The sequence below is a fragment of the Podarcis vaucheri genome (assembly GCF_965113315.1).
Source record: "Podarcis vaucheri genome assembly, chromosome: 6".
NCBI classification, from domain to species: domain Eukaryota; kingdom Metazoa; phylum Chordata; class Lepidosauria; order Squamata; family Lacertidae; genus Podarcis; species Podarcis vaucheri.
Genome location: NC_138764.1, coordinates 40335307 through 40360762, shown reverse-complemented (window position 1 = coordinate 40360762; position 25456 = coordinate 40335307). Strand labels below are relative to the sequence as shown.

At 40.3% G+C, this 25456-nt stretch overlaps 1 protein-coding gene across 1 annotated transcript in view; it reads right to left on the bottom strand.

Moving 5' to 3' along the window:
- Positions 1 to 2566: 2566 nt before the first annotated feature.
- PIGK (phosphatidylinositol glycan anchor biosynthesis class K) overlaps positions 2567 to 25456 on the bottom strand; it is a 99498-nt gene continuing 76608 nt past the window's right edge. The window contains exon 11 of the mRNA XM_082227299.1: positions 2567 to 3984. Coding sequence (XP_082083425.1) covers positions 3868 to 3984 — 117 coding nt within the window. The 3' untranslated portion in view covers positions 2567 to 3867. The remainder of the gene's footprint in view (positions 3985 to 25456) is intronic.

Here is a 25456-nt window from a genome sequence, read left to right as displayed (position 1 = left end):
GAATATTAGATGCGTTCAATAATAAGCTGCTGGACACTGCAAGCGCCAAAAAAGGAAAAGATTGTGGATGTTACAATCCAAATGCTTTCCATTCTCTGTGCATCAAAGAATCATACCCTCAGACTCATTGAGCATGGATTGCTGCATTTCAATCTAATTGCTTTTCTCACCTCTGTTAATCAGCTTTGCCGGCATACTTACCGCTTTTTCCGTTTCATAAATTGTATTTTAATAACCCACCTAATTGCCTCTTTTCCCTAAGCAGATTATCTTTTCAGAAGGACGTCTTGACTTGTATCTCCATGTCTCCTCAGAATCCATCCAAAGTCTGCTGCTTTTATTCAGCTGGGCGGCAGTTTTTTAGGTAGAATGAGAGGTCTAGATGAGGCCTACAGAGTGGGGATGACAGAGTTTAATTGCAAGTGAAACAGGCCTCTATTAAATTCACTGTCAATGTGACAACTTATGTCCATAAAACACATTTATCGTTAGATTTATAAAATATGATAAATGCAAATGGAAAGAAAAAAGAAAAGTGGAATCATTGTCAGATACTTGAATCAATGAATTATACAGATAGAGCTTTAAAGACTAATTCAATGTAAAAAAAATGGTGTATCAGTATATTTCATTAAAAAAAAACTTTTCAGAACTTAAATTCCTCTAAACACTTTGTGCATTTGTTTTTAAAGAAAGCTGAATTTCTAAATGTGAGGTAATTGTTTGCAAAGGATTTCGGGCCAACTATCCTGAGAATGAAGCTTTCTTTACATCCACAAATCTGACAAAATGGTGTATTTGATCATCACAGGTTTGCAGGCGTACCTACCTCTAAAAAGGTGAGTTATTTTCCCATTTTCTGACATTTTCTTAAAGATAGTACAGGCAAGGTGGCTCATTTTATGCTCATTGTGGCCTAGAAGAAGCCTGTGATTGTATTCACAATGATTAGATTATCTTGGGTGTCGTTCTGACCCAGGCTTTGCTGGCCAAGTATTCTCAGCAACCATTATTCATAAATTTATCAAGAGGTGTAGAAAGAAGGTTATTTCTCACTTCCCGGTAACAGATGAATTGGCCATGCTGAGGAAATTATTTGAACCAAGTTTATCGCTGTCTCCCATTACTGAGCCATCCAGCTTATTGAGGTGTGGGCCAAAGAACTGTGAGTGAAAGGGGGGGGGGGAGAATGTATTGGTGCTGTTCAGTAAGCTCTTCCACAATCCAAGAGAGTATTTTCTCAGTGCAGTACAGGATGTGTTACAGTAAGAGAAGCACCAATTAGGAAAGAGACAGGCTAAAACATATACACACTAGCACTTAGGTTCTTAACCTGTGGTCCACAGACAGTCCATGAACCAGGTGCAAAAGAAGGGATGTTCTTCTATTTTCTTCCTGATACTTTGAAAACTGTGTTTGTGGGGTGGAAAAAAAAAATCATATCAAATTTATTGGGTGGAGGTCCATCAAATTATCAAAGAGGCCCATGACCTCCTAAAAGGTGAAGAACCGCTGCTCAAGTGATGACAAAGAAAGAACAAGATTTGGGCAAAAGTCTCTTGCAGTCTTGTGCAAGTGTCTCTCTGGATTTGGGCCACTTCTGATGTCACATTTCCTTCCTAGATCAGAAAAGGCTCTTCCGTGAGAAGAGGCAGCATTTTACAAAAGAAAGGACACCTTTGGATCCAGCCTGAAGTCTTCAATGCCTCATAAATCAGCATTTAAAAGTCACGGTTTGTTTTTATCCTCACAGATTGCCCACTCACCTCTGTATGATGTTGAGTGGACTGAAGGACAATACAGTGGTATCTCGGGTTAAGAACTTAATTTGTTCTGGAGGTCCGTTCTTAACCTGAAACTGTTCTTAACCTGAGGTACCACTCTAGCTAATGGGGCCTCCCGCTGCCGCCGCGCTGCCACCACGCGATTTCTGTTCTCACCCTGAAGCAAAGTCCTTAACCCAAGGCAATATTTCTGGGTTAGCGGAGTCTGTAACCTGAAGCGTCTGTAATCCGAGGTACCATTGTAAACATACACAGCTAACACCGTAATTGATAAAGTCTGTTTTGTATGTTTCCGTTTCATTCCACAGAAAAGTATGGCATACTTACCAAGATATTGTGCTTGTGGAACAGAAACTGCATCACGCTCACCTGAGAGAGATACTGTTGCTATGGCACTTCAGACTTAAAGGGATTTTTTTTTGTTCCACTTTATTTATTTATTATTTAGATTTATACCCTGCATCTTCCTTCAGAGGAGCCCAGAGCAGCACGTTAACTATATGCAATCCACAACTCCCAACTTCATGAACAAAAAATACTGCAGTGATACAGATTGAATGCTATGTTTAGGGGGTGTCATTTTAGAGGGGAAAACATAATTTTTGCAAATTTCTTCAGTGAGCGGTCTTAAAAATATGTTTTTGGTTAAATCTGCTACTGAACAACATTTAGTTTGGTATGTCTACGTTTGATGAAGAAGCCCATAAACTGTTTTCAGAAAACCAAATTACAATTTTACTTTCTGAAAAGGTTAGGTAATGCCAAACAAACAAACAAATAAATTAACTGAAAGGACTTGGCAATCATTTTTAATTATTTCTACGCAATTTTACATACATTTTACTTACTAAGCAAAACTAAATAATATTAAATTAACCCAAATATCTTTGGAATTCCCAAGTCATGTTACAACTTTTCAGCACTCCTCATTTTTAGAATTCAAAAGTTCAAAAATTCAACGTGCTCTAATGTGGCAACCTTCCATATTGGAGCCACTCCATATGAGGACATATTTAGTAACCAATAAATTTAATTGCATAATGCTTATTATGGTCCACCCCAAATCATTCTGCAGCAAGCCATTCTTCTTCCTAGTTTTTTTCTGCGAACAGATTTAATTCATGAAGAGCAGAACACAAAGAACAAATAAATAATACACCCGACAACAAAATGTATAGCTCAGTTTTCAAGTACATAGTCCTAATGGAATTTTTCCCATGGATCTCGTTTTTAACAACTTGTTCTTCTTAACAAGATACTGAAGAACATAAAGTGATTTCAGAAAGTCAGACAGCATATCCTTCTGCTGAACACGAGGCAGTGCGTGGGTTTTCTCACCAAGCAGATCCAGGAAATACTTTCTTTGGGCCTTTTTTGTTTCCAATTCTAATCATTCTTGGAATCCAAGAAGCAAAACTGCCCTAGGTAAAAGGATTGATCTAAAGGGCTGTATTTAACAGAGTGAAATCAATATTTCCTACGGTATTTTTGTTTCTGTTGAGCAAGTGTTCAATATGTCACTGCAAAAGTCTGCAAAGTGACTTAAGTCTATATTGATAAAATGACATCTTAAATAAGGTTCTGCATATTGTCTAGACCTTCATTTCAGTGATGGGGGTAATGATTACATAAGAAGTAGCAGTAGTAGTAATAGTAGTAGAAGAAGTAGAGAGAGAGAAAAAAATCTTTTTACAACTTACAATTTGTTCTGCAGTGCGCATGCAGGGCAATGCCACCCTGAATACTCCTTGTATAGTAGATGCAAATGCTATTCTCTCTGCAGCAAACTAAGATAAGACGAAGCCTGCTTTTACCTCTTTGGAGTGCCTTTACTCCTGTAAGTTAGGTTGCTCATTCATTTCAAAGGAGAAGGAAGGAAGGATTCTCACTGTGTCCTTGGAAGTTTTATAAAATGTGTTCAAAATGGGTATTAAACAGCTGCATTTAACAATACAAAACACAAAGTAAAAATGTGCAAGTATCATAACAAGTGGGGTGGTGGAGGAGAATAACTTTCAGGTAGAAGACCTCGTTTTTATTCAAGGATGCATTCAGAGCAAGACATCTTGATTGCTCTAAGGGTCTAAAAGATGTGTTTCATGTGTTTGATTCCATAGGTTTTAAAGAAGACCATGATAATGAGCGCCCAGAGTCCTAAGATAAACCCTCCGGGAGGATGCCAGTCTTTCTGTTTTGGTTTCTGCGAAGCGAAAAGGGAAAAGGAAAGGAGAAAGTTAATATTCAATGTTCACCACCAGATAAGGGTTAAAAAGAAAAATCACAGGACTCTTTGGGTGATAACAGCACCAATGGAGGAATCTGCTCACAAAAGAAGAGGAAGCTCCCTATCTGCCCTTGATATTCCCATCTCAGGTAGCCCCTAGTGCCCCCATCTATCTCAGAGGGTTGGGAGATGCCCCAATACAAGACTGTTGTTGTGTGCTACTACAGACATCTCCTGTTGGATCAACAAAAATATTGCTGAAATACGCTGAAATGTGGCAATATATTACAGCCAGGTAGACCACGTTATAGTGCGATAAAGCAACCATTTCAGTTCTCTTTTTCAAGTGTCAAAGATACTGTGTGTGTGTGTGTGTGTGTGTGTGTGTGTGTGTACGCACAAACACCTATTTTATTTGTGGAGGATTGTGCACTGAATTTTATACAGAGTAGAATGGAATGGTTAGTTTTCTTAGCTATGGATGAGTCTACAAATGTCAGGTACCACTACAATCTGGTTTGTCAGGGGAAGGGGAGGAGGCCAGAACCTTTTCAGAATGTTTATAGGAACATGATTCAATGAAATGATAGGGTTTTTAAAAATAATAAATAAATAAAAAGTATTTAAAGCAATGAATGATGCAGACAACTCTGTAGCTTATAGTAATGAGAAAACAGGCATCTGCAAATGAATGGCTAAGCAACTCTCATTAACGATAAAATGGATGAAGCTCCAATCAGTCTCCGCAATAGTATTCACATGCACTTTCTCCCAAAATATCAAGCCTTACACACACACACACGGGGGGGGGGGAGCAAGTAACAGCTCCTACACCTCACACAAAAGAACCTTTCTGGTTTAAATTTTCCTAATTAACCCAGAACTTCATATGCATATTGCATTGCTCATTTCATCAATCTCTTTGTGCTATCAATCTTTCTTCACTTGGATCTCAGACAAATCCTTACCACAAAGTGGCACCTGACCCTCCTAGACAAATGACTTCAATTTGCAACCAGTGACACTAAAAGCCTTTCTCGTCTATTCTGTATAGAACACGTAATTTAATTTCTTTAAAGAAATTTATTGGAATAAATATTTATAAGGTGACCCCAGTGGAAGGTTTTACATCTTGTCATACAACACACCAAAGCTGCCACCCCAACTGCCTTCCTGGGCTCTGAAATTCCAAGGGAGATCTGGCGAAAGGAATGCTTTTTATATTTGAATTCAAGAGCACATAAATAATCTGTTCAAAGCTGAACAGTGCAGCTTTGAAATGCACTGGATACATTATTGATATTTTAAAAAAGACGGCAAGGCAGCAAAAAGAAAAACAGCTGGAAGAGGTGAATGTGCTGTGTTCTAAGAAATAAATATGACTTGACATTGGGGATTTAGAGATTTGCAGAGTGAAAACTGCACGCTGGACTGCACCCAAGCTACAGCAGTAGCAATGCAGTAGCAGAACTTATCTGGAGAGCCACGCAAGATTGTTGGTCAAGTATGAACAGCAGTGGTAGACAGCACAGCGTGTGAATGAGCATGTTGGTGAGTATCTGTATTGCTATGTCCACTTTAGTTCACAAGCCCATCCCACCGGCCAATTGTTCCCTCCCATGTTCTGGTAATAGCAAGAGGAGTACAACAAGGACATCTGGTGCCAACAACAGGATAGCATTAACCTTCCAAATGGGTAACCTAATTGTTATAAAATACAAGTGCCAATAGCCAAATGGGAGGTGATATGTTAGGGAAGGGACACTGTGGTCATTTCCATCCTACCTATGTCTTTGGAGCCTGAGACAAGCTGTTGACCCTAGAATTTCTATCTTTCCTGGAGCATCACAACCCCTGCACCTGCAAGTTTCTGGTAACCTAGAATTTGGACCTACCCAAGTGGATGTTATTGAGCCTCATTCCATTGATATCCAACTCTTTCAATTCTGACCTTTTCTACCACCTTGAACTCCTTAACACACACATACAATTCCTTCATTTTCCATTCTTAAATGCTGTGCTTGTTGACCCAGTCAATTTTAGCCCCCAGAGGATTATTCATATTTGCTCCTTTGTAACATGGGTCTGTTGGCTTTGCAGTTTCCCCTTAAATCTTGCAACTCTGACTCCTGTGACGCTGAGCTTATAAACACTGAGCCTTTGCCACTGTTCTTTGAACTTCCAGTTATTATCCCCTTACCCTTTTGTACATTTCACCTGACCCCATTCGCATGGGGAACACTTGCCTTTAACTGGGTCACAGAAACCCCACCATTTCTTTGTTCTACTTGTTATTTGTTCCTAACCACCTCCTTTAAGTTTCCTGCCAATTAAGAAACAAAAGACAACACTACAGCATTTTTAGGAGCTCAAAGGTCTATGAATGCACAGAGTAAAGGCTGGTCCCCTGGTAAAAAGTCAGGAGCAACTGCTTTAACTGCAAAGCACTTCACACCAAAAGCGATTTCACAGGCGTCTGTGCAACTGCATGGGAAACCAAGATACACACGATGAGCCAGCAATTGCCTTTACAACTGGAGCTGCCAGGGAAAGTGCACCTGCTAACACAGAAGCAGCTATTGGATTTTTACGAGCATATAGCCTGGCTGTATTTCACTATACAGTCAAGTATCGACGCTCTTACTTAGAGAATTTCAGAAATGTGGATAAATTCCGCACCCCAAAATATATTTGCGTCATATTAGGACACATGCATCTCAATCTCCTTAGCATAGTGATTAACATGCAGGAGCTTATAACGTGGTGAGGCAGTGATGCACAACTGACCTCCAGTTTGTTGCATCACTGGTGCTTACCATGAGGCAGAGGGACAAGGCAGGGAGGCATGGTGCAAGCACAGTGGTGGGTGTGCCGGACTGGCTTTGCCATTGTGTTTGCAATGCAGCTTCACCCCCTTTATGTAAGCAGCAGTGCAAGCAACCAGAGGTCAAGGCAGCAGTGGAGCCCCACAAAGCTGTCTGCTATTAGCAATATGCTCAGCATTGGGGAAAGGCCAAATTAAGGGAACTGCTAATGCAAAATAAAACTAAAATAAAGCAAAGTGTTCATTTAACATCTAAGCTGCACATAAGCCTATTTTCTGATACTATAAATAGGATTTAGTAAATAAGACTTTTAAGTTTCCTAGTCTATCCATCCCATAGTCCAAACTCAGCTATAAGAGATACTAGGTAAACAAGAGAATAATGTGGAAATAACTGGTAGCAGCAGAAGGAATAAGAAAAGCAGATGACTTCAATATATAAAGATCTAAGTGGTGCGGATCCTATCTGAGGAAATATAAAGGTGGGATTTTAACCTAGAGATAATACAACAAAAAGTCCCAAGCTGGCAGAGACTTGAGTATTTCTTAGTTATAATTAAGGCACAGGAAGGCTATCAGATTTCCCTTTCTGCAATGAAGATGCATTCTAGACTTTTATACCATGAACTATCAAAACCCCTTTCTTTTATGTAACAATAATTGCCTAATTTGCCGAGGTCCCATCTTTCTTTCTTTCTTTCTTTCTTTCTTTCTTTCTTTCTTTCCAAGCAAGGCTATTTTGGCCTCAGTGCTAAAGCACAGTAACCAAACCCTCACGTTTTCTAATGAAACATAAATGCCTCGTGGTGAACAAGATAAACGGAGGCATCCACGCCTCGGGACAAGCGGGCTCTATGACACCTGCTAAACTACATCCAGGGCTGTTTTAATTCCAACTAATTCTCCACCTGGCAATTTCATTGGCATGATACTTTACTGGAGCTTGTCTGCATTTTCCCCCTAGTTTTTGGATTTACACCACACATTAACCCCTTTGTAAATGCTCTCTTTTCCCCGTCATAATTGATGCTAACTGGTGAAAAGCATGCACAAAATGGTACGGTGAGTCATGAACAAATACATTTAGCAGCTTAAGGGCCGGGTATTATTAAATTGGAGGAGATTCTGAATTAAAAAGCTAGGTAGCTAGGCAACAGCTGGCTTCCAACTGTGAATAGTTTTCTGTCATACTCTTTATAGTTGGGATAGAATCATTACTCTGTGGAACTTCTAAACAGTTAACAGAATCCCGCTCTGCGTATTGTAATTAAGAAGAGGATAAAACGGAGTATTTTCAAATTGGATGGGTCTATAGGGATCCCTGTGGAAAATATCCAAGGTTTCCAGCGAGTGACTTTCATAAAGCGCAGTGCACATGTTGTTACTAGAGTAAAAATGCATTGCGTGAAAAGAATGATAAAGAAAATGTACTAGAGATAAAGCAACAATTAGGCATGCGAGTAGTTCATTTTTTTTAATTTAAAGAATAGCAAAATCAGGATAAAAAGTTAAGATCACAGCTTTTTGCAATACAAACTTCACAGGCAGAAAAGCCACTCTGCAGATTTAATAAGGTTCCAATATAGATTTTATTCACATTGACTCAACAGAAATAAAACTGAAAACTGACTTCTGAAAATGGGCTTTAAAATTCTGTGCTGAAGGGTGGGCAAGTGCAATTAACCAAAAAGATCCATGCAGAGGCAGCACAATATAGGATGCAACAGTCGCAATTTATAAATATGTGTGGTACAATCTAGTCAAGGACATGGCCCAACTCTCCAATGGTGTTTGGTGTGGTGTAGAAACGTCTAGTTTTTGCGTGATTAGTATGCAGTCTATTATACAAAGTTAAGCATTAAAACTTAAAACCAACGTTAGTTATTGGCCCCAGTAACCTTTGCTTCTGGCTCTGCCCACCACTGGAATGGAGCCACCACTGCATTGTTCTAAATGCTTCTATACATTAATCCTTACAACAACTCACTGCAAGGTGGGCTCACATTGTTACCCTAGTGGTAGGAGGGTGAAAGGCAGAGGTAGCAGCTTGCCTCTGGCCAGTCTAGGTTGAAATTTTAATCAGAGATATCCTAGCCGACAGCTACACTCCCAGCTCTCTCTCACTCTCGCTCAGAAGCCCCCTCTGCCAGAGAAATCAGTGGGGCTTTCAATGTCAGGCCCACTGTGCATAGACAAGGTTTCTCAAGATCATTGCCTAAATTTTGTGACTGTCAAAGGGATGTTTACAACCTGAATGCCAGTCTTTATGACATTTTGGTTAATAAGCAGAAATGGAGGGATTAAACAAAAATGCTCCAAATTGTTTCATAGATTAACATGCATCTTTTATGCCGGAATTCTGTTAGGACTTTAATCGTACTGTGGATATGAAAGGGGATTAAGTTATTAGCAGATAGTTGGATTTATTAATATTTTTCCCTCGTGACCCAAAAATCCTACAAATTGTAAGCTTGCATATTTTAACATAATGCATTAGTTCACATGTGTTACAGGGAGGTTTGTGGGGAGGGGGGTGTTTGTTTTGGTAATGTTAATGTATTGTTTGTTTTGTGAGGAGGGAGAATAAAGTAAAATTTCACAAATCTGTTGTCCAAACTATTGTTTTGTAACAACTATATATGATATTCCACATAATAAAACAGCCAAATTTTAGGACAATTTAATGGAAATCCTTTTTGACTGAGGGGGAGTGTGCATTTGAATTGTGATATAGCTGGCTGAGTTGCCTACTTAATCTATTTAAAATGCAAAATTGTAACTAGAATTATTTTGCAATTAAAATACATACAAGTGAAAACATAAGATAATTCACAACAGGTGAAGGAGACAGACTAGAGGGGAAATTCTGATCTTTCTTGTCTATTCTTTTCTCTACCTCCTGTGTGCCTTCTGGTATGTTTGCTGCAGAACTATTTGGGGTCTTATCTTTCTTTGGAGCCAACATGAACCAGGTACCCACCATATTTAAGTTTCCATCCCTGTTAAGCCTAGGAAACTCACTGGTTATACCTGCCAGGTTTCTTATACTCCTGACGTCACCTCTTTGTCCTCCATACACTGCTACTCCTCATCCATTTCTCTAATATTTCTTATCAAGCCACTCCAATTCTAATTTGAGTACCTTGTCTAACTTTAAAACTACTACTACTATTACTTTGGGAAACACTGATCCGGCAAAAGTTTCTATAAAAGGGCCAATAAAATATAGAGATCAATGACACCTCTCCTACATGATATCTTACGCCCACCAAGGGGCTTGCGCTAACAGTAATTATGTCTCTTCGTGTCTCAAAGAAAAGACATCTCAGGAGGACAATGTGGAATGTCTAGCAATTATGTACTCGATTCACTGTCTACTTAAGCAAATATAGTCCCCTCAGGATCAACAGAAAAGCACCAAGCAAAAATACAGGGAAAAACCAAACGAAGTTAACATGGCATAAATCTGGGGACATTTATGCAATAAACAATGTTATTCTGCCTGTTCTACAACACAGACTCTCAACTGCACCCATCTCTATTCATTTCCTCATTCCTATTCATTCTGAAAACAGAAATAATTTGATGAAAACACCAGCCTTTCTGAATTATTTAGGAAAACAATGCTAGAGGAAGCAACCCTGGTGAGCAGCCTGCCAATATCTCTCTCCCTCTCTATTCATCAACTCTGTCAAGATGGGCCTGTGTGTCACATGACCACAGCCTTACAGGAGACCATAGAAGGATAAACAACAACAGGAAAGTTGCCAGCATACCATCTCATTAACATTACATGATGGTTAAAAGTGTGATTAATGCATGTATCTACTTGGAACTACTCTGCACTTCGATATAGTAAAATGCCAGAGCAGCAATTCTAATGATTTCTCAATTAAATAGGTAAAATATAAACCAAATATACGGCGACACACATGCACAGCAGTACTCCTATATGACAGCAGTACTCTCTCTCATCAATATAGGTCTGTAGGTAACAATTAGATTTTACTGTTTTGTCCTGCCCTTGGGACAAATGAAGGCATTATAAACTAGAGAACATTAGCAAAAGCAAAAACACCCCTCCCATGCCTCTTTTTAAAGAGTTTTCTACCGCTACAAATTACTGTTTACACCAGCCCTCTCCAACTTGCTGTCCCCTAGATGTTTTGGGCCACAACTGTCATCAGTTCCAGCCAGAAAAGCCACTGGCTAGAGACAAAATGAGCTGTAGTCCATAACAACTGGAGGAAACCAAGTTGGGGTCAGCCTGATTGACACAGAGCCATGAATGAGAAACAAAACACTATGAATACTAGATATTAAGAAGAAGAAAGAGGGGGTCATTAATACCAGCATGGTTTGCTTGAGAAAGTATGTGGGCTCTTGTCTGAGAGAGAATACTGAACCCCGAGGACTTCCATGATACAGTGTGGGATTCTTGGACCTTGGGAACAATTCATCTATCAATATGTCAAATCAGCTATATGCTAGCTATGTAATGAGGATCACACCAGCCATAAAGAAGCTTGGCACTTTTTGTTTGTTTACAGCAGTGTTCCCCAACCTTGGGCCTCCAGCTGTTTTTGGACTACAATTCCCATCATCCATGACCACTGGTCTTGCTAGCGAGGGATGATGGGAGTTGTAGTCCAAAAACAGCTGGAGGCCCAAGGTTGCGGAACACTGGTTTACAGGATAAAGATAAAGAAAGAAGCCTAGTATGCAGATTCAGGATATATTTCTACATCTCAAGTTCAAAAACTGTTTTTGGAGAGGAATAGGAAAATATTCTGGAATTTACTACATGGGAAATTATGGCAGTCTTGAAATATACTGTTCCCCTGGAGCCTCCAAATTGCCTCCAGGCAAGACATTCATGTCTGCATTCAGCTGCACTGTAAATATAGAAACAACATGTGTACTTCCTTCTCTGCCCATCCCCTTCGGTATACAGTTACATGCACCACATGCAGAACACAGAACGTCTGGCTCTTGTGCCGCCTTCAAACGATGGATTTTAAACAAGCCATAGTTTCTCCAGCAGATGTTAACTCCTATAGAGCAGGTGAGATTCCAGTTGCACTGAAGCTTCTGAGATGTAAGTCAGAGGAGGGCTGGACAGGCAATGGCTCGTTGTGCCCTTCTTACCAAAGTGCTTCCAGTAGGTTAGGTTCTTTGAGGGCCAGCCCTGGTGCCAATTCCCCCTTCCACTCTGAATCCTTGGCCTCACTCCTCAAAGTAAGGGAAGTCAAACTCTAGCATCATGACACCAGCATGGCCAATGGTCAAGAATCATGGGGGCTGGAATTGAACAATATCTGGGTGGTCACAGGTTCCCCACCCCTGGTTTAAACAAGACACAGTTCCTTTAATTCAAATGTCATTGTGGTTTAAAATTGGAGGCACTGATCTCCTCTGACATGCGAAAGATGGCAAGAGGGAAAGATGAGCCTGAGACTCATCCCATTATGTCCATATAGTAGCAAAGTGTGGCTTCTCATTATGTCTGAATCAGGTCTGTATTAAAATCTGAATCTATAACATTAAGGATCTGTTCTCCCAACGCTATCAACACAAGCAAGCCCCTAATTTATCTGGAATTCACTTTGCTCACATGTGAGTTTTTCTCAAATGCCTTTATTATTCTTTTTTAAAGAGTGGAGAAAAACACTTAAAGAAAAAATATTTCCCCAAATCATTTCTGTAGGGCTGAACAATTAACAGAAACTGCAAAGGGGAACTGCAGCAATGCAGGCGACAATTCCAGAACTAATAAATACTTTTAAAAAGGCACTCTGTGTTTAATTTGTGTACACCTCATACTGATATCTGTAAATAGATATAATTAACAATAGAATAAATCTGTTCTGCAGTATATTATTCTAAGCCATTAGGCAAATTTTCTCACCATGATATGAAAAATGTCAACTACTTAATTAGCACACCTACTTAGCCTGAAAACCCTGTAGTGCATTCAAACTAACATTTTGTGTGTGTGTGTGTTGGACTATGGGGAAAGAACAACATCAATTAAATTTGTTCTAGGAGAAAATATTTAAAAATGTCTGAATAGCTAAGAAAAAAATGTGAAATTATCACATCACGTTTGGCATTCTGTTGCTTAAGCAGGGGGAGGAAACAATTTCACCCTAGCTCATCACTGCCACATTTGGGGCAATTTTTAAAACATATCATATATCTCTAGTGTAGGATTCAAGGGTGTCAACAAAAGGAGGAAGTCAAATCTCTTTTTAGCTATGGAAATTTTATTTGATGGTGGGTCTAACTCCCTAAAATGTATTTGCATTTAGTATAATCCTTGTTCAGCAGAAATGTGGGTTAAAGCCTCAGCGCCTAGGGCTTGCCGATCGAAAGGTCGGCAGTTCGAATCCCCGCGGCGGGGTGCGCTCCCGTCGTTCGGTCCCAGCGCCTGCCAACCTAGCAGTTCGAAAGCACCCCCGGGTGCAAGTAGATAAATAGGTACCGCTTACCAGCGGGAAGGTAAACGGCGTTCCGTGTGCTGCGCTGGCTCGCCAGATGCAGCTTTGTCACGCTGGCCACGTGACCCGGAAGTGTCTCCGGACAGCGCTGGCCCCCGGCCAATAGATGTGAGATGGGCGCACAAACCCCAGAGTCTGTCAAGACTGGCCCGTTCGGGCAGGGGTACCTTTACCTTTACCTTTACCTAACTCCCTAAAATGTATTTGCATTTAGTATAATCCTTGTTCAGCAGAAATGTAAGTTAATGTGAAGAAAACGAAGTTTGGGAAAAGCCCACTGGTAGCAAGGCTTTGCAAAACACAACAGCAGTGGCCTGAATTTTGAACGAGAACAACAAGTCTAAAACTGCTTTCTAAGGATAACTTTTAAAAAAACACAACTTCAAACATTAGAAAAATAGTGTAGAATATCTTATCAGGTGTTTTTTTTTTTAAAAAAAATCTAATTTCCATTCATGGGAGAACACCAGCAGAAAAGCCAGCTAAAGTGCTCTAAGCTAATGTGATAGGTATCTTCAGCATTATTATTGGTGCCTAATGTTATTCCTGTGGCTTATGCTAGTGAGGTAAATCAGACCGACTGCTGGCTTTAACACTTCTGTACAGAGTACAGTATGCTGCTGACAAACTAAATTCTCAGTATTAAATAAATTTTGAAATAGATTCCTGTGCCTTCAGCTACGCTAGGCATATATCTCTCCAATGCCATGCTTACAACAGCACATGGTATATTAAGAAGCTGTCAAAGCTATTAAGGTCATTAACACTGGCACATATATTTGAGTCTATTCCTATGCGATTTAGGAGGACATTATTTGCATACTATTATGCACCAGGAAACCTATTCCTCATATTCCCACAGGAAACAACTCGCTGGAGTGACCTAAATAGTATTCACTATTCTGATTCAAAATATGAAGAAACAGCAAATAAATGAGAAGCAATTCTGCAGACAGATGCAGAGACTTTGAGAACAGTTAAGCAAAAGCCTGAGCTAACAAATGACAAATGCAGATGAATGTGGACAAATGTAGCATAATGAGTCTCAGAGGAGCAAAGAATAAAGAGGGGAGGGAGGAAGTAAATTATACGCTTAACGGGGAAAATTCTACTACAGCAGACTATGCATAAAATACCTGCCAGGTATTGCACCAAAACACCTCAAGCCTGCTGTCATAGACCTATGCAGCTGTTTAAAATGTTCTTTAGTAGCCAGTGGTTTAAAGAATTGCTTTATACTGCTTCTAATTGTTTAGCTTTCTTGTTATATTGCTGAACACCTACCTGGTATTTTATAAATACTTAAACAAATAAATTAATAGCAAAGTCAAAGTAGATGCAGACCTAACTATTTCAGCAATCAGTATTACTCACAAGTCACTTCTCAACATCTCTAATAAGAAGGAAAAAGGGGTCTTAAAAAGAAAGAGCAGAAGGGGGAATTCTCAGAAACTCACATTAACTTTAGCTACACCTCATTGTACTCTGAAGACATGACAGCACTAGCAGTTTCTTAGGCAATGCACAGTGATTCATTTTTACTTACAGAGATGCCAGAGCCCCAATCTGCCTGGAAGCTGCAGTTTGACGAAATGCTATGTTTCTAATCTGAGATGCATGTGAGCCAGCAGAGATTACCCGGTGCTGTGAAGAAAAGGCCTTCTGGACATACTTAGAGGCACTCTCTTTTTAAATTACTATTTTGCTTTTTTTTCCAGAGCCATACTCTATCATTGCGGGGGTAGGGCAGTTTGCTCCAAAACTCAGTCTACAAGCTTTTAGAGCATGTAGGTTACTGCCAGAGATTTCTAGTGTACGAAATTATTTCTCCATGAAACACTAAGTGCTGGAATATATATTAAATGCCACAGAATTATTATAGCATTACAGAACATCCTTACTGAATTGTAGGTGTCGACCATGGTGCAGTTCTGCCAATTTAAAATGGCAAGTGGCTGAGGCCAGAGCCTTACATTGATGACAGAATGATAATCGCACCTACAAGGTCATTTAGTTGTAAAATTAATGACTACACACACACACACACACACACACACACACACGAGTAATTACTATGCTTTAACTCCAATTTTATGGTAACATGTAACAAAGTCTACTTAAGATTATTTCAAATGAGGTTTCCAGGAAACCTTATTTTTAATAGAATTTCCCAGACACCAAGTATAGTGTATGCCGTTTTCTTGTAATGGAAAGTTTTTGGAAATTTGAAAAGGGTTAGTTAAATAAAAGCTTTTAAAAGCTTGGCAATCTAGTCCCAACAGACTGGGGAGTTTGTGCTGAGTCTATGGCCTACTTCAGGGATGGATAAAAGAATGAGGAAAGAAAAACCACTCCTCATGGGATACAGGGGAGGAAAATGAAGCTCAAGTAGAATAGCTTGGGAAGTAGAATCTTAAGAGATGTGACTGACAGGTGAACTAGATGTTCAACAGAAATGCTTGCAACTTTCTTTTCCCCTTTTCCCCATGAAAAGCCATTTATGAAAAATGTGAATTAATTTCTGATGTGTTTAACCCTTCCTCCCCCAGCTATTCAATATCTCCCTCCTCCTGGGTGGCGTCAGGGAGAGGGAGAGATTGTCAGCCATATTTGCTCCTCCAAAAGCAGAAAAAGAGGTTGTGGGGAATTGAGTGGAAAACAGCTTCAGTCAGGAGAAAGTTACACACATTTGAATGGAAACGCCCAGTTTGGGTCTTATTCATAATAAAGAAAGCTGAGAGATAATCTGAAATGTAGAGAATAACATCAGTATAATCTAACAGCACTAGGCAGTAAGGTTGACACCTGATCTAGCTTTGAAAATCTTTGGAATATGTTGACAAGGTAAGGTAAAACATGCTTCTACAAGAAGTATCACCTCTCATTCTTGAAGAATGGTAGCAGCAAAAATTAGTTTAAATTAAGTTCATCTGCCTTAGCATCCTTCAAGGCAGCCTCGAAATTTTAGTTCCTAGGGTTCCAGAAAAACTTAACTGGTCATGGAACGAGGAGATCAGACAGACCAAACACCTTGCAAAAAAAAATGGAACTACCTGTACTCATTGAGAACGCTAGGCTCAGTAGCCAAAATCTTTTAAATGCATCAAACACTTGTGTATGCACCCTGGGATTCATATTTTAAGTGGGAAATGCAACAATCTAACTATTACTACAAACTGTAACTTGCAAAAGCAAATATCTTCTGTAGCAACAATAACATAGAAGACCTCCCACACCGAGAGTAACAACTGGTGACTGACATTGATTGATGCCATATAGCACAAGCTACATTAGAGATCTAGCTTGTCATCCTCAATGTACACTTGAATTTCTTTGGCACCAATGAAGACAACAGAACAAGAAGACCGACAACAATATAACCCGGGAGTGCATGACCTGCGGATGATGGATGAGGAATGCATCCAATGTTTCTTGCACTTGTGACCTCTCTAGGAAGCTGGAAAAGTCCAAGCAAAGTCATCCTATCTTACTTGAAAGGTGCCCTGTTTTCAGCTCAAAACACTAGAAATATATACCTCAAGCGCTGATCAATGCCATAAAGCAATGCGCTTAAGCATTTTCTTGCAGCTTGTCAATAGTACTGCAAATTATGTTTTATTTAAGAATCAGTGTGACTGCTGCCCTGAACTAGGGCAATTGAATACAACCCATTACAGACGTTATGATGCATGAATAATTGTTCAGGGTTTGAACTACCCTGCCCATCTCTTAACAAGTCAAGAACCCTTTGTTGATATGCTAATCCACCTACCCTACTGTTAATCAAATGTACCTATTGTACACTTCTGGGGTGGGAATAGACAACCTGGAAAGTTTCAGTAACATAACTCAGTAGGAGCTTCTAAAAAATTCTTCTAATTAAAGAGGAGAGGATCTTGAGATGAGAGATAAACATTAAGTGGCTACTCTGCTTGTGTGAGTTTTTGTTTGTCTTTGGGCTATAGAGAGAAGAGCACAAAGGCAGTGCACATCCAACCTCATGACACCCAGTTATTAGCCATCTCTCAAGCTACGCTTAGCAGAGCAAAGAGGAAACACTTTCTAGATATAAATGCTAAGCCTAGTTGAGCTTCTAGAAATAAACTTGAAGTCTGATTTGTTTGTAAAGGGAAGGCAGCAGGAGGGGGGGATTTCTCAGTGAAGAACACTAACTTGGAATCACCACCAGTCTGGAATTTCCATTAAAAGTGGAAGTAGAAAATAAATCCCTTTCTACCACAACACTTAATGAAGAAATAATAACGAAAAGCAACCCTTATCCCCCAATGAAAGCATGAGATTCTGTCACCTTTAGCTCTGCTACTAGTCATATAGTTACACCTGTAGGATTGGGTTGTAATAAATGTTAAATGTTAATGATCCTCAACGTGAGTGCTACACAGGGATATATTTATCTCTCTGAAACGAATGCTACTCGGAGATAATGAAATACATATTTTTATCATTTTTGATGCTTCAAAATATACTAGGAACAATATGATCAGAACTTCTGCTTGATTCTGCACACAGATATTGTCTCTCTAGCACCTCCCTTCTCTTTCTCTCACATGTAGTAGTAATTCCCTTTGATATTTTGTGCCCACAGAACTGACACGAATTGGCAGAACTTGGCATAATGACACTTGCTGCTCCTGGGCACATAAGTAGCTATTAGACTTCAATACGTTAGAGATATGAGAAAAATAAAAGGCCCAACAATGCCAATATAAAAGAAAGCAATAAAACCAAAGTGCTCATCTCAGGACACAGAAGTAGGAACAAACGTATTTTATGAACAACACTGGGGCAATTGTTCATTTGTCTGCTTCTTTCCTCCTCGTTGTACTTTAAAATCTCAAGTAAACAAGCTATTTTCTTTTCTTAATTTTACCCTACAATAATAAAATCCAATAAAACCTAGAACAATTTGTACAACGACTGAAGATTAAGATTTTTTTTTTAAAAAAAACTTTCATATGTTGCCAAATTATCCTTGTATTTTCTTTCCCAGAATGAAAGCTCCAGGGGACTGTTTTGTCCCATGATTAGAAGTGAAATGGCTAAAGGAATTGTCATATGTTCTTTCCTCATTTACATAACTACACAATTTAATATATTCATTTATACTATTTGTATACCATTTGTCCATTCACCATAGCCTAGTTTGTACATAACAGTAAACCATGGTTTATTAAACCATGGCTAGCATTATGATTGAACCCTGCCCACAGCTTAACTGTTAACATACCACAATCTGAAATCATGGGTTGAATTATAAGCATGTGTTTGTTTTAACCGTGGCTCGGCGTTGTGTGTGAACCCTTTAACCATGGCTTAACTGGAGAATATCTGGGGTGGGGTGGTCAAACTATAAAGGCATGATACAAGAGCAAACAGAAAGCAAATTAAACATCAGAGAAACAACCCATCGCTTGTTTTGCCAATCTGCTAACAACTCAGAATTCATTAAACAAACTGTGACTTAGCGTTTTATGTGGAAAAGGTCCTTTAATCTATGGTTCACAAAAGGGATAAAAACATCGACCATAATTTAGAATTAAATGGCTACCAGGTAAAAGGTACAGACTACCAACAGACAGCTAAAATTAAGGAGATGAAGAATATCTTATTTCACAAACCAAAGGCCCTCAGAAATAGCACCATCTTAGTCTCAAGACAGAAATCAAGATGATGGGAGCAAGTGCTCACAACTGAGTAGAGATGAGAAACCTATGGCGTTTCAGATTTTGGTAGACTATATCTCTCATCATCCCTGATCACTGGCTATACTAGCTATGGCTAATGGGAGCTGGAGTATAGCAACATCAGGGGACCACAGGTCACCCCGCTGGAACAGAGAGTTCCATCACTTTATAACCTAGAAAGAGCTATGCATCAGCTGGATTTTATATTTTCAAATATGGAGTATTTATAATTTGCTCCTTCTTTCCTGAAACTCACACAGCACCTCATTCAAATCTCTGCTACCTCATCCCACATTCCCTCCTATGCCTGTGACCAAATGTAAACCTCATGGCTTCATTATCAGCTGATTTTCTCCATTCCTGCTCTGTTTACCATCCAGTAATGAAGAGCTCTAGTGAAATCAAGCTTACACATGGATTTTGTGACATTTTCATTGGCCTAATAAAGGTACTGCCCTAATATAGATTGTGGAACTTTTCCATAATCTTAGTGTCGCTGTGGAGAAGGCCCTATCTTCTACAGTTCAGACAGTGGAGAGACATGTAAAAGGGCCTCTGAAGATGATCCAATTAACTGGCTAGACTGAGATGGGTAAAGGTAGCTCTTGAGATGAAATGTCACTGAAACTCCTGTGCTATTTCCTAACAACATCTGATTTGCATGGTATACATCTCACAACAGTCTTTGCTGAATTCACAGGTGTGCATTATGAAAATGTAAACAGCAAGCAATGAGAACTGTAATTGAGGGCGTTCTTTTCAGGATCAGAGCTTTTTGAAAGATGAAAGGGGCCTTGCAAAGTGGCAAGAGTTTGACAGAGCATCCATCCAAAAGCAGAATAATATAGAATACCAAAGATACACGAACTGAAGAAATTACCGTCCTAAAGGGGTCAGAAAGTGAATATCATGTGCTTTACAATAGAGGGTCAAAACTGGATGTGAATGTTCAGAGCACGCCTCAAAAAAATATCTGGGAAGAAAAGAGTTACATCCAGGGGCAGAAATGGCAATATAAACTAAGCTAATATGAACTAAGAAAGTAAAAAAGAAACAGAAAGGGTGAGAGCTTGCTCCTAAAGCAAAATCTAAACTAGTACTGTAAGGGAGAATTGGCTCTCATCCAATATGGTTATGATTCACACTGGAGCAATCAAAAGTTCCTGAGGACAGATTAGATAATTTCATGAACAGAGGAAAAAATTCAGGGACAGTTCTTCAAGCAAGGACACCACCTTGAAACCGGGGAACCTATATGTGAGCCCTCAGCAATTCTGGCAGGCAATGTATTCTTTTCACTCAATAGTAACTCCGATCTTATGTGAGTTTGCAAATTTGACACGACTAGGCCAGTCACCTGAGTGGCTATTTCCACAAGCTACCCTTCAGGCATACAGATGGAGCCAACTCTTTGGAGAAAGGGAAGAAAACAAGATCAGCAGACAGAAGCTGAGAAAAGAGATGAAAGAACTGAGCGATGGAGCGGACACCTATTTGTCCAACTCCTTTCGGCCCAAGACTCCAGAGCAGCTCAGTCTTTGTACATTCAAGCCTGGGAGCTATGGTCAAATCTGACAGAGGCCTGCATTAATCCAGCCTGAGGCTCTGGAGCCAACCAAGCACCCCACAGGCCAGACAGGAGAGGCAACCAGACAGCAGAGGTAATCATGTGCTTAGATACAGTGTGCATAGCTACAACTCTTTTTTACATTTACTAATTACAGTAATTAAGATAGTTAATTATTACAGGATCAATTAATGAGGGGTCATTACCAAGAATGCAGTGTGTGGGGGCTAGGGAAACTTATCTCTTTCTACTCCAATGTGATCAGAAGTAAAATCACCCTATCCCCCCAACATGCAGCTAGAACGCTTAGAGGGAAAAGTTCCCATTCGTGCCAACGGGAAGATTTTGTTCCAGCTATGTGGAGGGGGGAAGTTTTGAGTGAGCTGATTCCCAGGAAGGATTGCTCTACCATTTAGCTCCAATTAATGAAAGTAAAAAGAGAAAAGTCTTACGTGGCCTTTGTTGTTACCTCTAGTTTGTGTGCAGGGGTGAATTAGAGCATGGGTGTAGCCGGGATTTTTGTTGGGGTGGCAGGAGTTTTGTGGGGGGCGGGCCAGAACTGACGTGATTGGTCAGTTAGTTAAGTATTTCTATTGTTTTACTTGATCTAGGAGGGGAAGCTGCCCCTCCCTGGCTACACCCATGAAATAGAGGGTGTGTGTGGAGTAGGTAAAGCAAAAGACCATGAGGAACATGGTCCTTGATCTTATGCACAGTCCCATAGTTGATTTATCTATGCCTGACCTTCATGTTAGCGAGTTCCTGGGGATGAAGAGAACTTTGCAACAATCTCTACCATCAGTGCAAGCTCCCCTTTTAGTTTAGAACTCTTACTCTTTAAAAGTGTCATTATGTTGGGATACTCTTTTATGATTGCCCAGTACTTTAATAATATGTTAAAATTACCCTTAATGCTTTATAATAAATTCATTCCTTTTCTATAAACTTTGGGTACATGTTTCTTGGGACCACACACACACACACACACACCCCACTGCTTGATTTGTCTCCAGCTAAATATAGTTTCTAGGGGAGCATGTTTTCGAAACCCTGTTGGTGGCAGTTTCACATTGGTTCCCCAAACACACAGGCCTACCAGTCCCTATGTTAACAGAGGTAAATCTGTCAAGGGCAATGTATGACAAACCATGGTTTAGAGAGATAACAACAAGCCATCTGCTCATACATTCCTTCACCAAATCCACCCTCCATTTGTGTGAATCATTCAGTTCCTTAATGACTTCAAGGCCAGTATCAGGTTGAAGGAGGGAAGGGGTCTAGCAAGCTCCCTGCCTAGTCTTGAAGCTGCAAGGAAGCTTGACACTTCTCTTGTTATTAGCACCGCCTGTACCTAATGTTTCCCAGTGCCACCTGTCCCCCTGTAGGGTTACCAGGCCAAGCCACAAGGACAGGTAAGGGGTGCTGAGCAAAGCAGAGAAGCACCAAGGGGCTGAAGCCTCTATCTTTATGAGCCTAAAATGCCTCTGCCCTGCAATGTACCGTATTTTTCGCATCATAGGACGCACCGGACAATACGACACACTTTGTTTTAGAGGGGGGGGGACAAGAAAAAAAAAATTCCCCCCCTCTCTGCCCAGTGCCCCTTCAGTGAAGTGGCAGGAGGTGCTGCACAGAGAGGGGGAGAACTTCCCCCCTCTTGTTTTCCTGCTCTAAAGGTGTCGTTTAAGGTGCGTTCAGGCGGCTACCTTGGAAGCCTGGAGAGCGAGAGGGGTCGGTGTGCACCGACCCCTCTCGCTCTCCAGGCTTCAGGTTCCTTTGGACCTGCTCTTTGGGGCTGGCGGGGGGGAGCCCCAAAGAGCAGGTCAGGGAGCAGCGGAAAGGCGCAGCGGAGAGGCTCCTGCCATAGCCGCGCGTCACCTCTCCAGCCCGGAGAGGGTCGCGGGGCTATGGCTTCTTTAGCCCCGCGCGTGCTCTCCCGGCTGCAGAGGTGACGCGCAGCTAGAGAGGCTCTTGCCATAGCCGCGCGTCACCTCTCCAGCCGGGAGAGGGTCGCGGGGGGCTGCTTTAGCCCCGCGCGTGCGCTCTCCCGGCTGGAGAGGTGACACGGGGCTGTAGAGGTTCCTGCCATAGCCGCGCGTCACCTCTCCAGCCGGGAGAGGGTCGTGGGGCTATGGCGTCTTCGCTCCATAGGACGCACACACACATTTCCCCTTCATTTTTGAAGGGGAAAAAGTGTGTCCTATAGAGCGAAAAATACAGTATTAGTGACTGCAACTACTTCTGTCAGTACTTTGATTGGAGTGCTGTGCAAAATTTTAATTACTTTTTTTAAAAAAGCAAGGGGTGGTGGTGTTCAGGATCACCACTGCTGGGTTCTACACAGCACATGAAACTCTTAGGAGAGATCAGCTGGGGATTTGGAGTAAAGTGTCACCAGCATGTTGGCAGAACTCAGCTCTATTTTTCCTAGTCACGTGAGGATTTGGAAAGGCTGAACCTTGTTCAATAATGGGCTGGATGGGCACCAATAACTTGAAATCATTTATAAAAGGCAGCATATAAATGATTTTAAGCAAAATATCTCACAGCATGCAAGTTTCTAGGAAAAGAAGTATGCTTGCTGGGGGGGGGGAGGAGGGAAGCAGGCTAACATTGTGCTGGCAAATATTTAGATGGCCTGTCAGCAGTTGTTACTTTAAAATCATGTCTAATGTAGAATAAGATTTCTCATTCACTGATGTTTGAATTCTTCAGGGGATTTTATCAGTTTTTCCAAAGCATTTTACCTCCAGGTTAACTGTTATAACCAAAGCGTATCAGTGCTTCCATCTAGCTGAAACCTGTACTGCTTTTGTTCACTCATTAAGCTCTGTGCATGCTTGATTAAAGTTTTAAACACCCTTAACTGATTTTATAAGAGAGGAATAAAAATCTATAGTGTGCTAATCACCATTTTATTTTCAACAAATTGAAGTGAAACGAACCTATTAATGTGTAAACAAATGTATTCTGACCGATCTGTGTCGGTGATTAACAAAGTGGGAAGAAAGTGTGACTATTCCCCACCCCACCCCCAGAAAAACCTAAAATCTTGATTCCCAATTCAGGCTTTGAAAGAGAGGCTGATTATCTTTAAGCCAAATTAACCTCTGTTAAGAAATGTCAAGATATAATTTCTTTTAGAAATCTGTTTCTGTTCTCTCTCTCTCTCTCTCTCTCTCTCTCTCTCTCTCTCCCTCTCTCTCTCCTCCCCCCAATCTCCCATTGTAAGTAAATTCAGTCATTGAGTTGTACCGCTGATGCAGGCTTCCCAGCAGACGAACCCAGCAAATGCTGACAAGGTTAAAGTGGCAAGTACTAATGCATTCATGCAAGGCTGATGGACATCACTTCCCATTCATGTGCTTCAGTCTTAGGAGACAGGCATTCCATGCCCAGAAATCCTATCCTAATTTCTTAGTGAGGAAGATCTTCTATTAAAATAATAGCCCACCACCTAAAATATTGAAAGCAAGTTGTTAAGGTGCCAACAGAGTTACTTTGCATCAGGACATCATTTGAATGTAGACAGACATGCACAATGATACGAAGATAAGTTTATACTCTAAAGCAGAATAGTAATATGCTTTACACTGAGAGCCTATACATGTCAATTCTGAAGCAAGCCCCATTTAGCAGGTAATTAGTAGATGCATGAGTTGCCGGTCTGAACCAAGAGGCAAAGGAAGAGGAGATCAAACACTGCTTCTCTGCATGGACCAAGGCTAGAGCAGAGCTTCCCAGAAACACATTCCCTTATATGCTTATAGTGAATATATCACCCATTTTTGCTTAAGGGCTATCATCACCCTAATTACATTTTCCAAAATGGAAGCTATCTATAACCCCAAATATGCTGCCCTGAGACACCTGGGAAGAAGAGCAAGAAACAAATTTGATAGACAGATATGCCAGAATGTAGATCTGGATTGATCAACAATGAAGGTGTTGGGTGTACGTTGTTTGTTTGTATGTATGTATAAATAAATAAATAAATGTTGCCATTTATTCATGTCACTTATTTCAAAATCTGACATGGCTCTTGGAACTGAAGCTACCATAAACGTAAGAAAGCATTATTTGCTAAATGCTGGTCGGCCTTGTTCAAAGTATATTTAACGGTATTTGTCAACCAGAATTTCCCAAACTTCAACTCCCATGTTACAGCAGAGAATTATTTATCAAGTTCTAAGCTGTTTTCCAAGCTCTGCAAGAAAAAGACTGTGAAAGGATTTTTGACTTAGGTCAAATGTTGTCCTATCTCTAGGCATTTGAACACTGACAGCTCACGCTCTATATATTAATTAATATTTTTTAATCTGCGGAAATTAGACTTGATTTATTGCTAACTTTGAGGAAATGACTCATCATTCCCTTCATTTCTGATGTTCAGGCTATGAGTGTCATTGCTAATATAGTCAAAACAGCCACAGAAATAAGTATCTGCCATTAAGATTTCCTGCTATTTCATTGTTATTTTTTTAAAAAACTGCATAGCTTTATGTGTGCAAATCAGATCAGAACCATGGTCTTAGGAATTCAGTTTTTTCCCCATCCCTGGCTTTGTTTTCCTGGAAAAACTGTTGCCTGGGAGAGCAATCAGAAAACAGTGGCAGCAAAAAGTCTCCTTTCCCAGTGCCCCAGTACAACCAATGTCACTTGCTCACCCCATGACTGCTATTTGTTCAAAACAAGTTGCAGGGGGGGGGGGTATCTTCGGCCCTACATGTGTTACTGAACTACAATAATTGGCCATGTTTGCTATGGTTAATAATAATAATAATAATAATAATAATAATAATAATAATAAATTATTATTTTTGCTTAAGAGCTATCATCACCCTAGTTACAT